Source organism: Pseudopipra pipra, chromosome 18 (assembly GCF_036250125.1).
Source record: "Pseudopipra pipra isolate bDixPip1 chromosome 18, bDixPip1.hap1, whole genome shotgun sequence".
NCBI lineage: Eukaryota > Metazoa > Chordata > Aves > Passeriformes > Pipridae > Pseudopipra > Pseudopipra pipra.
In genome coordinates, this window is record NC_087566.1 from 3889260 (window position 1) to 3904067 (window position 14808).

Genomic DNA, 14808 nt, shown 5'->3' on the forward strand with positions numbered 1-14808 from the left:
TTTTTTTTTTAATTTGTTTTAACATCTTGAAAAAAGCTGCTCGAGGCCACATTTCTACAAGTAATATCAACAGAAAAGTATTTCATCTAATTATAAAAGTCTAGGGTTGAAAGTTACCTTATCAGAAAGGCTCTCTGCTTTGAGCTTTTGTTCCTTGAGTGCTTGCTGGAGGGCCAGAATCTCTGCCTTGTGTTCCTTGACAGCCAGTTCTACCACCTGGCGAGACTCAGTAATACGCTGATCTGCTCTCACTCTGCATTAAAATGGAAAATAATGTTACCTAACTCCTTTCAGGCTTGACCTCTCCCTGGTGTGCAGTGGCATCAATAGCTCTTTCAGTGGTTGCCTCAAATTCAAGATGTTACTTTATGAAGCCAGACTGTTTGCTGCAACACTTTTATATTATATAACTCTGTTCCTGCCCCTGCTAGAACTACAGCCTTAAAATTTCAAGACCCCACAGGAAGAGTTAGGAACAAAGACTATTTTTCCATATAATAAAGTAGAAGATAATAAATCAAGACATTTTAAAAATTACAGTGATAAATACCACTCCCCATGAATCTCTCACTTGCAAAGAAACAAAAGGAACAATATCACTGGTGAATGACTATTAACTAATAAACCATTTTTAGAACTACCTCACAAGATTTTATATTTAGTTCCAACTCCCATATCCTATTCTAAATATAATTTTTGTACTAGCTTCTATAGAGCATTTTCATAAAAGTTAATAAAAGGGGGAGGAGGGGAGAGAGACCTGCTCTGTTTCTCAGTATCCAGCATCCTCTGCAACTCTCTAACTCGACATTCAAACTGGGACTTCTCATCCCCTAGAACATTTCTCCAGGCTTCCCACTGACGCTCTTTCTCCAGGAGTTCATCATTCAGGGCCTCCAAGTCCATTACTTGCTCTTCCAGCATCGTACATGTTGTCTTCAAGGCCTCCATAGTCTAAAAATAAATCCTCCTATCAATTCTCACATCCCACATCAAGCGTGCACTTTAAGCTTCAGCCTTACCATTTAAATTACAGCACATGCAAATTGGCAGCAAACATAAGCTGGTAAATCACAACCCATTTATTTCAAGGCTCCCCTACGTTCACTTGCCATCGCCAATAATGTCAGTTCGGTCTCATCACGAACATTTTGAGATTTCCAGGGTCACAGAATCAAAACTGAATAATTCTAAATATCTTCAGATATTTAATTATATGCTAAATATCTTCAAAGTGCAAAATTTCTAAGTAAAATTCTGTAAAAACACAATGGGAAATACCAGAAATTTCCATTCGCTAAAAACAGCTCTGAGAAGGGAGGCTTACAGGCCCCTGGAAGCTGCTTATTCATTCCTTATAGGTTTCCAGATTTAAAAGAATTTTTTTGCTTTTCAGATAATTAGCCAGCTACCACCAAGAGATCATGCCCCAGACTTGGAGCCTCACCTGTTTCTGGCTGGTGAGCTGCATCTCCCTCTCGGTGATCTCTCGGCGCAGGTGGTCGACTTCGCTCCGCAGCTGCACAACCTCATCGTTGGCCCCCGAGGCCTCGTCGAGTTGTTTGGACAGGAAGAAATTCTGGTTGTTCAGTTCTGCATTGTCTTCAGTGAGCTGGTTCAGCTGCTCTTCCAAATCCGAAATCACCTGGAAAGAAAAACAAATTAAATTACATGTCAGTGAGCACAGGTTTGTGAGTAAGTGTTCTCGCACACAAACATTTATTGCCAAGCTTTTACACTTTTTTCAAATTTAAACAAAAGTAAATGGTAGATTTTTATGCATAGGAGTGTACTTCACTTAGGAAGAGGGTTTTGTTTCTTACAGAAAATAACCTGGTTTTTTTTAATCTGGTTCAGAGTACAAATACACTGGAATGCAATTTATTATATGAGTGAACTGTCACAGCTAAAGCACTGGGTTGGGAGTCAGGAGCTCTGGTTGTATTCCCAGCCCTGCTGCTGACTTACAGTGCCTTTGCCAAAGCACTTTCCTTTTTTTTTTGCCTCAATTTCCCCTAAGAGCAATGAGGTCAATACCTCTCAGGAAGGCTTTCAAAGAGTGGTATTGAAGAAAACTGACTGAGAGGTGCAGTGGAGGCACTAAAACCTGATGGACACCCCTGGGAATTGCTTGTATTATTATATGTAACACTGTGTGTAACCAGGAAAGGCAGAGAAATTTTAAGGAATATAAAGTAGCAGCATTATGGATGGGACCACTAGGAAAGAAATTACTGTGGTAACACAACAGATTAACAGAAAACCAGTGAAAAGAAAAAAATGCCTTTGGGTGAAGTGGAAACACTGTTTAATCAGAACAGCATTCCACTTAACACTTTAAACCACTTTTCCTTTAAATTTAAAGAAAAATATAAACAACAGTGGGCCATTTTCACATTTGATTTTTATGAATGAAAGGCCTGAACACAGGGTGGATGAATATGTACCTCCTCCTAACTCAAAACCAACGTCACCACAACAGAAGAGAAAGAAATCTCAGTATAATCTTGAAATCAGCTTCATAAAAAGAATTTCAGAAACTGGTTAACTCCATACAATTCATATTCAACTCTCAAAAATATGTTCTAGAGGCTTTTTTGCCTGGATGTCAAAGAAAAGTGAATAAGACACTTCATTAAATGGGAAAATAATAAAACCCCAGAGCACAGTTGGCCACACATTCAAATTTAAATATTCCAATTTCCTCCACAAGCCAAGGACTTAAATATCTAAAGCAGCAGAGGATAGAGCACACAGCTCTTCTCAGCTCTCTGGAAATATGACAGCCACTTCTTTTTGAAGAATCTCTAACACAGATTTTGGCAGCCTTTTACCATGCCTCTCCTAGACCTAAATTAACAGTATTTGGTTTTTAAACTGTAAGCAGAAAAAGTCCAACAGGCATTACTCCCTGCTGGGTGAAGGGGAGTTCCTGCCACCCATATGTTCAGGGTCAAATGAAGATGATTCACACTCCACAACACAACATTTCTAATGAGAATCTGGTTGTGTGCTCCTTCCTGAGCACTCTCACTGCCCTGCTCAAAATCCCCATTTTATTCTGGATTGTTTGCATCGAGCTTTCCGAGAAGGCAGCCCGTGTCAGAAGGATGTGTTACTGTTTGTATTGCTACCAGGGTAAGAACTTAGATATGTATTTATATAAACAAAAAGGAGCAAAAGAACATTTGTTTTTACAGTGTTTTACCTACCATTCTTCCAACAGCTGAGATCTCAGCTAACTGCCAGATAAGAAACTCTCCTTTTCTTCCACTTGTTTTTATTTTTATATTTAACTACCTCAGGTATCTAAGCAGTTTGAAGATGTATTTTATATATCCATGGTTTCTTCCACATCTATTTTATATATTAATACAAGTACTTCTATAAAAATTATTAAACTGGCTTTGAAGTACAAGAAAGAAGAGATGAGGGAAACACAAAATGGATAAAGTTACATGCAGAGTTAATGTGTCAAACTACCTAATGAATTATTAAAACTGGCTGCATTTCAAGTTGATTTAATTCCTTAAGGGCTAGAAGTTGAGCTCCCATTTTCTTTTATTCTGTGTTCTGAGATTTTGACTTCTTTCCCTGAATATAACTAAAATTAAACCCAATCATTTTATATTTCACTGCTACATTTTACCTAGTAGGATATTTCTGGAAAATTTCAGACAAATAAAGCAGTTAAGAAAGGAGGGTTCCAGAAGAAGTGATTTGATCTCCTTTCTTGAGTGTGTATTTACTGACAATTCCAACTGTATGATAACCTATATAATGTAATCCATATAGATTGATAGATTTAATTTTTTTTAACTAGAGAAAATTTGTTCTTCTTGGTACAATTTTCCATTTTTCATGGGGAAAGGAGGAATCTGTTAACAAATCCAATTTTTAAAAGCTATGTAGAACCCAACAGAATGAGAGAGTTTATTAATACTATAAAGCCTAAAGAGTAATGGGTAATACTGACACAGGAAAATGGGACATGGTGTGATATAAATGCCTGTCCTGGGGTCCAACAAAAAAGAAAATACAAATCAAAAAACCACATTTAATTGGAAGTGTTGTCTTAGGCATAAATACATAGACACAACCTATGCCAGAATCCTGCACCTGGAAAGAGTTAATAGCTTTAGGTATTTTTGGTTTTCAGTTAAGGAAATCCCCAGGCAAAAAAAAAAAACACCAAAAAAACAAACCCAAACCAACCAACCCTAAGCTATTCTGAAGGTAAATTTGAAGTATATGAAAGGAAAGTCTGCAAGAAAACACTATTAAATCCTTTAGAAACATATAAATATAAAAATCTTCACATTTAAAGTTTATAAAACAACTAAACACTTGAAAGCTTGGAAAAGCAATCCTAGACCATCTAGGCCACTGCATCATCACTCACAGAGCAATTGGAATTTTCTTTTCAATTTATGCACATCTTCATCACAACTAATCCTTAAAACAGAGATATCACCTAACTACACCACGCTCATCTTGGCAGATTGTTCACTACATGCCACATCTAAGCACTCAACTTATCTTTATACAGATACAGAAGACTCTGCTAATTTTTAAATATTACAGAACAACCCAAGCAGAGCAGCTCCTCAGCAGAAGGGACCACACACTGCACAATTCCTTCCCTGTTGCACGGTTTGAGGAAAGCAGGGTGTTCCTCTAGTGAGACTGAGCACGTTCCCAGCTGTTATACCTGGCTCTACAAACCTCTCCAGCCACAGGTCAAATTAAACATCAGAGCAACAAGCAGCCAGGGCCATGGTGATTAGGTTTGCATATCAGACACAATGTACAGAACTTAATCCACGTGTTCCACGTAGCAAAACCACAGGCAAAGTAACGAGGAAAAGGAGAAAAAGAAGGAGGTTTTTTTATAAACTAGTAACTGCAGCTTGCAAACTTCTCCATACCCTTATTCCTTTATAAAGATGTCTCAGATGCCAGCAACGAACATGCAGAAAAATGCAAGGACACAGCAAGGGAAACTCTTTTGGGATGCTTTCAGCAGCATGTTATTTGGAACTTAATTAATTCCAGACTAATAGTTTTCCTCTATCCACTTCCAGTCCTCCCCATCCCCACTAATCTCTTCTAGAAAGCTACCAGTCAGAAGTAAATAGGAAACAATAAAAAGCTGTCTCTCAGCCCCAAATTATTGTGAGGAGGAAGCAAGAGCAGACATCAGACTTGCTTTGTCTCACATGTGGATCTGAGATGAAGCTTTTCAGACAGAGAAATCCCAGCACTGTAATGGAGCAGAGCACCCAGAACATGGCTGCAGAGAGATTGTTCCATTTGATCCATCTATAACAATGAATCCCTCACTTTCCTCCCCTTTCCATAGTCAGACAACATCTGTGCCTTGAAACACACCTTATACAGGGATCTCAGTCTCCAAAAACCCATCGTGGCTTGAGGGACATTGCTCTCATTGGGAGCTGCAGAGCAGGAGGACACTGCACTGTCTGCATTCCTCTCCTTCCCACACCAACCCAGGAGTAAAACACACAGTCCCTGGACTCCTCTACCAACCATAATTTCCTCAAATGAAATTAAGAAGATGCTGTCCATGGTGTAGATCCCATTGATCTCTTTCACAGCAACACCCCAGAAGTCTCTGACTTTTTTAAAGCTACAGAAGTTCAATCTCTACCTGTAACTGGTATGTGCCATCATATTTTCTGTGCAATGAGAATCAGGATAACCCCTCCCACCCAACAGAAATATTCTCTTTTTTTTTTTATAAATTTAACAAAGCCATTTATGTTTTTGCCTGGGTATTAGCCTTGTTACAGTGGGCAAGATCCCTTTACTCTGAAACATAATTTAGCATAAAGTATATAACATCTTTGGATATAATTTTGGAAGCTGTCAAGAACACAGACTATTCTTGTATGCCAGCTCACTGAGCCAATGTGGAACCAGGATCTTAGACTGAAGTCAGCAAGACTTCATGCATGACTAAAATTACACACGTGTCTGATGAGCTCACAGACTCACTGCCTCAATATTCAATCTCATGGGCAAGTGCAGAATCAAGTGCAATATCCAATTCTGCAAGTGCAGAATCAAGGCTGTTAATGCTTAAATGGGAACACAAGATGGCAAAAGAAACTCGAGGAGAGAAGATAACCTTTATTTTATTGGAGAAAACTTGAATAAATGGAAATGCAACATCCAATTAGTGTTAAGAAATTCTCATTGCTAGAGTAAAAGTAAGTCTGTATCTGAAAAACAAGATTCAGATAGTGGTTCTCTAGTATTTTGCTAAGCTGAGGGTAAATACTTTATAGGATTCTTTTCTTCTAAATATTTAAAGACTTTACTTCCTGCTTACTGAATGTTTTCTTTTTGAAACATTTCTAGTATTATTTAGATAACTTAGTTGTATTTTTAATTTTACACATGTTGATGATCCCAGAACAAGCCATAATTCAGAGGCATCTGGAAACAATGGACAAATATGTAAATTTTCCTATTTAAAAATTTCTTTTATTTCTAGATCTTTCTCTGGTGGCCTGGAAAATGCTTCCAACTTCCAATACTTCAAATGGATCATATTTTTGATAGAATTGATGTAGGGAACTAGTTCTTCTCCCTCAGCAGAGTTGCTGGATGAGCTATCCTTGTGAGAAGTCTGTGATAAAATACTACCCACAAGCCCTGTGTGTGCAGCAGGTACAACAATTTACAATTTTTGTTGTAATTAGGTATCCTGCTATTTGTTGCTCAACTGAAAGACAGAGAAAGCAAATTTTAGCATTTTCTTTCTGACCCATCTCTTTGAGAGGTGTCACAAGGGGAAACAATGCAGAGCTATCAGAGCAACTGAATATAAGTTCACAAACAAGGCAGAAAGCACGACCAACACCACAGCAGTGGTCTCTGTGTCTCTGACCCAAAACCAGCAAATTTAAAATTAACAAACAGGAGAACCTGAAAAGATATCTCCTTGCACAGAGACCTCAGCAAAAGGAATAACAAGTGTGCAATAAGCATAGAAGGAAAGCAGACACACTCAAATGAGTTAAGCCTCCAATCAGAAGCTGTGACCTTTGTGAAGCTAGAGAGACAGAAAAAATACCAAAGAAAGTAGATTAAGTATTTTTATTTATCTTTTGAATACTACAAAAGCACTGAAGTAATTCAATATTTCAGTACTTTTTTCCTGTCTAATCTTATTTTCATAATTCTTATGCTGTTTGAGGCTTCTCAATAAGATCAAATAAAAATAATTCCCTACCAAAGTTTGCCAGACTAGTTCAAGGAGTTTGTATCAGCTTAAAAAGGATATCTTTTGAGAACTTGCTAAAAGAATAAACCCATCCATTGTCGTGCTGTATAAGTAGCAGCATATTACAATTATTCCCTTGGAGAGCTGTCTGATTTTAAAAGGAGTATAAATTCTAATCACCTTCAAGTGGAATCACGTGGTCAAAAAGCACAGCCTGTATCATACTGGTTACCATCAGATAAACACGAGGCTGAAACATCTGGTGAAGGCACCATGATTAGTGTCCCCTGACCCTCACTGTCAGGAGAAGATTGCCCTGATTTCCTCTCAGTGCTCCTCAGCAGACAGGATGGACAGCTAGGACCAGTCATAACACAGAACAGGAAAGTTTCTGTCCATGGTCAATTAAATTATACATGGCATTCTCCTGGGCTGGAAAGAGAATGTATGATGAGCATGTATTATTCATTTAGGAACTATTTAATTAATTTCTTATTGATGAAGATGTCTGATCCCACTTATCCCACTGAAGGGCCTGACAATGCACAACACTTTTACAAATCCTTTGATGCAGAACCTTTGAAGCTCTCGACATTCTGGAAATGTTATGGGTCACTCTTTACTGCTGGAGCTTGTTCACCACACTTAGAGACAAAGTGCTACTGGATAATGAGTTACAGACTCTGCAAGGCAGCCAACCCTGCAGAGAACAGAAGCCACTGCTTCCACATCTGGTTTTTGCCTCCATGGAGATCACACAGGTGTTTGCATAGAAAGCTGCAGTTCTGAATGAAGGGCAAGGTATAGAGCAAGAGAAGAGAGCTATGGATGTAAGATATATGATGACACACATGGAGCTAGAGGATCAATCTAAGAAAATGAAGAAGGGAACAAAAAGTAAAGATTCTTGTGCAGGATTTCTTCATCTCTGGATATTTTATGAACAGAAGAATGCCCTTGCTTAAGTGCTGAAGAGTGAGGAAAACAGAAGGACTCTCATCTTGAAAAGGTATTCTCAGAAGATGGAAACTTGTACAGATACGAAGTCCTACAGCGTGAAAAATTGAATTTGAAGAAATCACTGGTAGTAGGGAAACAATCAAGACAAAAAAATCCCAGGATTAAGCCCTGCTTGCAGGGTGGGGAAGAAGAAAAAGCCCAGAGGGATCAGCAATTGCTGCTGATCCAGAGGACTGTGGTGCTCATCCAACACTTCTGTAATTCATGTCACTGGAAGGCAGATGCCCTCTTATCAACCATCATAAACAAGTGTGAAGATTGTTAAACCTCAAGAATCCCTGTGGATAGACAAAGCCCTTGGACATCTGTCCTGGACTGATGAAATGAATCCGAAAACATGTCAAAGATCTCAAGGTGAAAATTCAGGTCCTGGGGTCCTCTCTGCACTTTGAGCAGACAACTACATGTCAACGTATTATTTAGAACCTTAACACTCCTTGCCTCTTCAAATAGTGTCAAAATCCTCCTTAAAACCCACTCTGGCCTAGATCTACAATGCAGCTCAGGATTTGGACAAGTAGATCTTTTCTTCTTGTGAGCAGAAAAGATCTTCACCTACAGTCATTTTTTGCAGCTGCTACACCATTCTTATTAGCTGCACTGCAATGAGATATTTGAATTTACTTTCTTCTCCAAAAAGAAGAATAGTATCAATTTCATGATCAGACTAAAACCTCAAAATTGAGGTTTACCTGAAACCTAAAAGAAATCAAATCCAATCCATCCAGGTCCTACTAACACCTTGAAGCCAGAAGTCCACATTAGGAACTAGTGTCATCAAGGATTAAAGGAGGAAATTGTTTGTTTCATTATCCTTAATTTCAAAATAATTCAATGATCTGTATTTAATACTCACTGTGCAGCTATTACGAAGGGCTTCAAATTTACGCTGGATTTCATCTCTATGTGCCTAAAGGAGGTAAGAAGTTAATCATCAATTTTTCATACATTAGAATTCGAATCCAACAGCTGTTGCTAAACAAACTGCAGAACAATCTACCAGCAAGCAAAGTTTGGAAGGCAGATGCTGCAGGGTATGAAAGCACTTTGCAGTGGCAAAGAACTGATTAGCAAAAGTCACATCCTACTCAATCAAAATACACTTATGGCTCCCAGTCCTGAACTGCTTTAGAAAAATGTACAAACTCAAGAATGGAATTATGTAACAACAGGTTCCTTCTGAAGTGGTCAGCAGAAGACTTGTTGATCCCATTTTAAGTTTGTACATTCTTGACATTATAATTTGAGCTGGTTTTACTTCCATATCCAGATTGGTATTTCATAGAAAATAAATACTGCATACAATTTAATGCTTGCAAAGAAAAGCTATAATGATATAGTATGCAAGCCATCCCAAACAGCTCTGCCAATCTACCTGAGTCCTACCACAAAGTCCCTTTTAAATCCCAAGCCTCTCTAAAAAGCAGTGATAAAACACAACAATCAATTCTTTGGAAGACAGCATCCAAAGCATGGAAAAGTGCAAACACTTTTTTTAAAGAATGCAGGATTGCATGCACCATTTTACCCCCTAATTTACAAGCAAAGCATGACAAAGCAAAAAGTTCTTGTTTCAGCCTCATGGCCTCTCTCAAAATTCATGAAAGGGATTTAAAAAGTGTCTAATGTCATGTGCTAAAGGTAACCTGTGTAAAGGTTAGTGCACGAGCACATCCAGCCACCTTTCTTCATTCAGAACATTTCCCTTAGAGCCAAGAGACTAAACAGGAAAAAACAGTTCAGCAGAAGTCAAATATGAGAGCTCAAAAGCTATCTCACCACCACGGGCAAGGTGAAAAATAAAAAAAAGAAGTATATAAAAAAATCCATGAGAGGAATACTCCCCAGCCCACCGAACTGGACTGTCTCACAGCAGCTGCTCCGAGAGCACCACCATTCTGCCAAATTAACTGAAGCAATGACTGAGTGAACACAGGTCATGAATATTCATCTGTTTGACTGTTGGGTAAAGATATCAAGCACATCACCAGCCCACTGGCAGTGATATTAGTTGTTATGCAAAGCTTTCAGCTGGGAGGGGACTGCCTCAGTTTTGAGCAGAAAAGAACCCGATGCCGTGTTCTATTCAGTTATTCTTAGGCCTCGATGCTGTTGCTGCACTTGCCCAGCTTGTGCCCACTTTAGAACTGAGGGAATGGTTCTCCCATTCATCTCCCAAAGCATCAGCACAATTCCAGCACCCACGTCAGCTGAGCCCCCCACCCCTTCCAAAAAACAGCAATGGCAGGAATACTTGGAACAGTTCTTTGATTAAATGCCACTGGAGCACAAGAATGCACATTTTCAACACTTCCAAATAACAGGATTTGAAGGTCATTAAAGGCTGCTGCACAAGGGGGTTTAGCTGGTAGCAGGTCATCTCCACTCTCTACCCCACAACCCTGGGAATCTTTTGTGATGGAAATATTTCTTAGAATCAAACAGTTTGAAAGAATGCTTTTGTACTCAAGAGACAGCAACCAGCAACATATAATCTAGAATTCCATTTACAGGGGGCTGGGGTGGAAGAGGGTGGCAAGACTTGAACTTTTTTTTTTTTCCTTTCTATCATTCACACACCTCACCAGAGACTGCAAGACACGTGTGACAATTTCTAATGAGACAAGCATTATGTGCTAAGAACACTCTTTCCTAGGAATTTGGTGGGGTTTTTCTCCCCCCCTGAATAAGCATCCTCAAAGCAGGGTAACTGATAGGAAAAAAATAATCAAAACATTTATGATCATCAAGTACTTCTAAACTCACGAGCTATCATTTAAATAAGTATAACACAGAGTAAAGCTCCTAAAAATACCAATTTTAGATGCAACCTTCACCTCAATACAAAAGTAATAAAGCTCCTACAAGCCATCAATCAGTTTTGGCAGCAATGAACCATTACTAAGAAGTATTCATGTGGTTAAAGATATAACTTGGCATTTTAGCCATTCCTGCTTCTATCAACACAAGGCACAACTCATACCCAATTCTGGAAATTAAAAATTTAACACTATAAGTTAATTTTAACCTCTCTATGAAACATGCACCTCCATAATTCTTATCTGTATACAGCAGAGATTTCAGGGCTCACCGTGAGGGCTTGGATCTCTTCCTCTGCCTCAGCTGTTGTCTCCTCCAGCTCAGTTTTGGCCTCGCGGAGCTGGTTCTCCAGGGCTGTCCGTGCCGCCTGCAGCCCAGTGATCTGAGACTCCCGCTCCTGCAGGGTCAGCTGCAGCTCTGTCAGCTGCCTCTTGAGCTCCAGCTTTTGCTCTTCATGCTCCAGACTAACCTGAAGAAAGAAAAAGTAGAATATAAGTTACTAACAAACAAGAGACAGGTAATGCAATGCCATTTCAGACCTTGCTTTAAGATGTTATTGCCATGTCTGTTCCAAAAATCATGTCCTTACAGATTGTTTCAGTTACTGAAAAGTCAAGGATGCAGCTTTGTCTACTCCTTAAAAACTACTGGTTTGCTTGGAAAGAGGTGAAAAGCAACCTGCCATTTTGAAACAACAAGACAACAAGAATAGTTGCAGCTGTAACTCGAACTTCACACATCAAATGTTGATACAAAAATTGAAGAAGTTTGTGATGAACTTTCTACACTGAAACTGAGAGTCTTTAAAAATCTTTACTTGGGAAGCTCTAGGCATAAAAGTCCATATTAATATTTATTCTTATGTAAATGTTATATACATTTTGCAATTGACTTTCATATTTCATCTTCCCTTCAGATTCCTTTTAAAGAAAGCCACCAGATCATCTGGCTCTGGGTTTACCTGAGTGGCTTCTGATGAAGGTTTTCTTGCAACATACTCAGGGATAAACATGTCATTTCCTGGATAAAAAATGAACCACCAGCAGAACAGATTTCAGATGCTCAAAATCAATTCCAAACTTTAGCACCTTCTTCAAGCTGTCTGTTATCCCAAGGGAATCTGTCTGTTGTGCTGGAGATGCATGACAAGCCTGTCAGAAATCTTACACTGGTCCCAACCAGCTTCTGGTCAAACAAGGACATGGTTTTCCAACCCCTTTAGCTAAAGGTAAGATTTCAGTCTTAGCTAAAAATTAGTAGAGACTGGAGAAGGTAAAAGAAGATCAGAAGTGGATCCAAACTAGTTGATACAAAACTAAAAATGAGGCACAGCTCACAGATCTTTAAAAATTTATATTTTCATATTACTATAGGTTTTCTTTCCAAAAAACCTCAAAAAAAGTGTGTGAAGCAACAGGTGTCCTGTTTTCTTACAGCAGTTCTGCTGTGTCCTTTGCTTTCTCTGCTGTAGACTCTAAGGCTATGGTTAATCTGATCATTGTACATAGCTGAGCTTTCATTCTCTACCCAGACAATACTACAAGGATATTGTAGAAAAAAACCCACATAAATAAGATTCTGAGAAAGCAAGATGATCTGAAATCTCATATTCAGAATGACAAGTTCTTAATAACTAATTTTCTCTCCTTCTAATGAGCAATTTTTATTTTTATTTTTTTTACTACTGGGGGGGGAAAAAAAGTACTGTTAGACCAAACTAAATTAATACACTTTCAAATACCACCAAAACAACTTAATTCTAGTTCTCACTACATTACTCAAAATGGGATGCATTCAAGAGAGTTTGTTGGGAGGGATTGAAGCCAAGTTTTCACCTCTCTCAGCCGTGTCTCCAGCTCCAGCAGGCGGTTCTTGTCAGTGTGATCTTGGTGACTCATCTTTTCCAATTGTTCTTCTAATTTTCGATTCTGGGCCTCTAACTTTCCAGCTTGTGTTTCCAAGTAGAACTTCTGTTGCCTGAGCTCTGAAATCATCTCCTCTTGGGCTTTCCTGATGGGAGAAACGCACGAGTGACAAACCCAAAATGTCCCCAACATATGTCCTCTCACTGGGGTGAAATAAGGAAGAACACAAGTTTCCTGTTAAGCAGAACAGTTCAGTTCATAGCTTAAATTCTACATCCCAACTAAACATAAAAAATACTGGTGTATTCACCAACATATGCCCAGAGCACTAAAATGCCATGTTTGCAAGTTGCACAGACAAATGGATCTTGTACAGGGTAATCTACAACAATATTTGAGCTACAGCTCATTCTCCTCGTTTCTTCAGTTCCTTGTTACGTGTTTTTCTATGCAGGAAAAACAAATGCTAAGAAGAGTTGCTTTCTCACAATGTATTTCCACGAGATAAGAGGAATGAGATGCTGCAGGATAGGGGGTAGTGTGTTTGGGGTTGTTTGTTGTGGTCTTTATTAAGTTGTAATGGATCTAGAACTTGACCTACACTGATATGAAGTTTTGTTGTCTTTGATCAAATTCTTAATCTACAAAGTGAACAAAAGCAATTACTTGTGTTCATAAGAATTTTGAGAGCTGGCAATGATTAACTATTACCATTTGAAATGCATACCCTCAAAAAAAAAAGGTCTTTCTACGTTATTTACAATTCCTGGAATCATGTTATCATGCATTGGAAAATTCTGCCTCATAGTGTGCTTTCTACTTAGAAGCCTCACAAAGCTCTCCATATATTAATGAATTAATATTTTAAGAAGTTCACTGTGAGATAAGCTGTTATTAATCCTATCCCAGAGAAATTATGTGGGTTGCCCAAGATCAAATAGGAAGACTTAACAAAACTAAAAATAGAACTTTAGTCTTCTGACTCACATTTCTGTGCATTGCAAGCAAAACCACCCTTTCACCTTTCCTCTTTTTTTAATTTACCTCTACAGAGTATTGTCAGCCAGAACTGTCAAATGGTGTTATTTCATTTCCTACTGTTTACTGGGCTATCTTCTCAGGAACCTGATAATCATTGGTTTCCTCAGATACTGCTGGAACAAGAGCTTGCAGAGCTCCCCTCTCCTCTGAAGGGTTTAATCACTAGTTCTCCTCTTGATAAATGCTCAGATTAGCTGCAGCTTTTGTGCATTCAAAATGCAGTCCAACAACAATTTATGCATTTTCACCAGCCCAATTCACAAAACAAGCACAAAATCATTAACTATCTGCATGCATAATAAAGCAGTTTTCTCTCAAAATGTTGCTAATTCTGTCCTATCTTCTACCAATCCTGCAAAGTTACGTCACTTGACAATATGTCTCTCAATAATCTATTCTAAGTCATTTGTTAAAATGTTATTATATGTTTTCCTTGGTTTTTATGGCTCTTCAGTTAAGTGTACTGCTTTCAGAGGGTGCATCCAGCTCAGCTAAGTTCTTACACTCAGTCAGACCAATGACTGTGACACTTCATCTTCCAAATGCTTCCCAGGTACATGTTGGGAAAACATTTATGTTTTATTTCAGATTAAAGGTAAATTATGGCTTTTGTTGCCTCAACAAACTTCCTGGGTGATTAACTAGAGGTCATCTGGAGCGTAAAGCAACACAATTTAATTCCTCAGTTATTTCTGTCAATATTTTTGGCTGGTCAGGCTAAAATAACTTGCCAGATATTTGAAATACAATGAAAACTGGAGCCATTACATATCTGGAGGCATAATCACCACTGAAAAGGAATAAAACCAA

General features: G+C 38.5%; 1 protein-coding gene across 7 annotated transcripts in view; it reads right to left on the minus strand.

Annotated features, from left to right (window-relative positions):
• Positions 1–14808, minus strand: part of CIT (citron rho-interacting serine/threonine kinase) — a 70422-nt gene that overhangs the window by 18529 nt on the left and 37085 nt on the right. For 6 of the 7 annotated variants that reach the window (XM_064674713.1, XM_064674712.1, XM_064674711.1 and 3 more), the window contains exons 21-26: positions 12928–13102; positions 11364–11561; positions 9129–9182; positions 1448–1645; positions 761–954; positions 118–253 (exon numbers count right to left, since the gene is read on the minus strand). In XM_064674713.1, the coding sequence (XP_064530783.1) occupies positions 118–253; positions 761–954; positions 1448–1645; positions 9129–9182; positions 11364–11561; positions 12928–13102 (955 nt within the window). The remainder of the gene's footprint in view (positions 1–117; positions 254–760; positions 955–1447; positions 1646–9128; positions 9183–11363; positions 11562–12927; positions 13103–14808) is intronic. The other variant, XM_064674716.1, reaches the window with a different exon arrangement.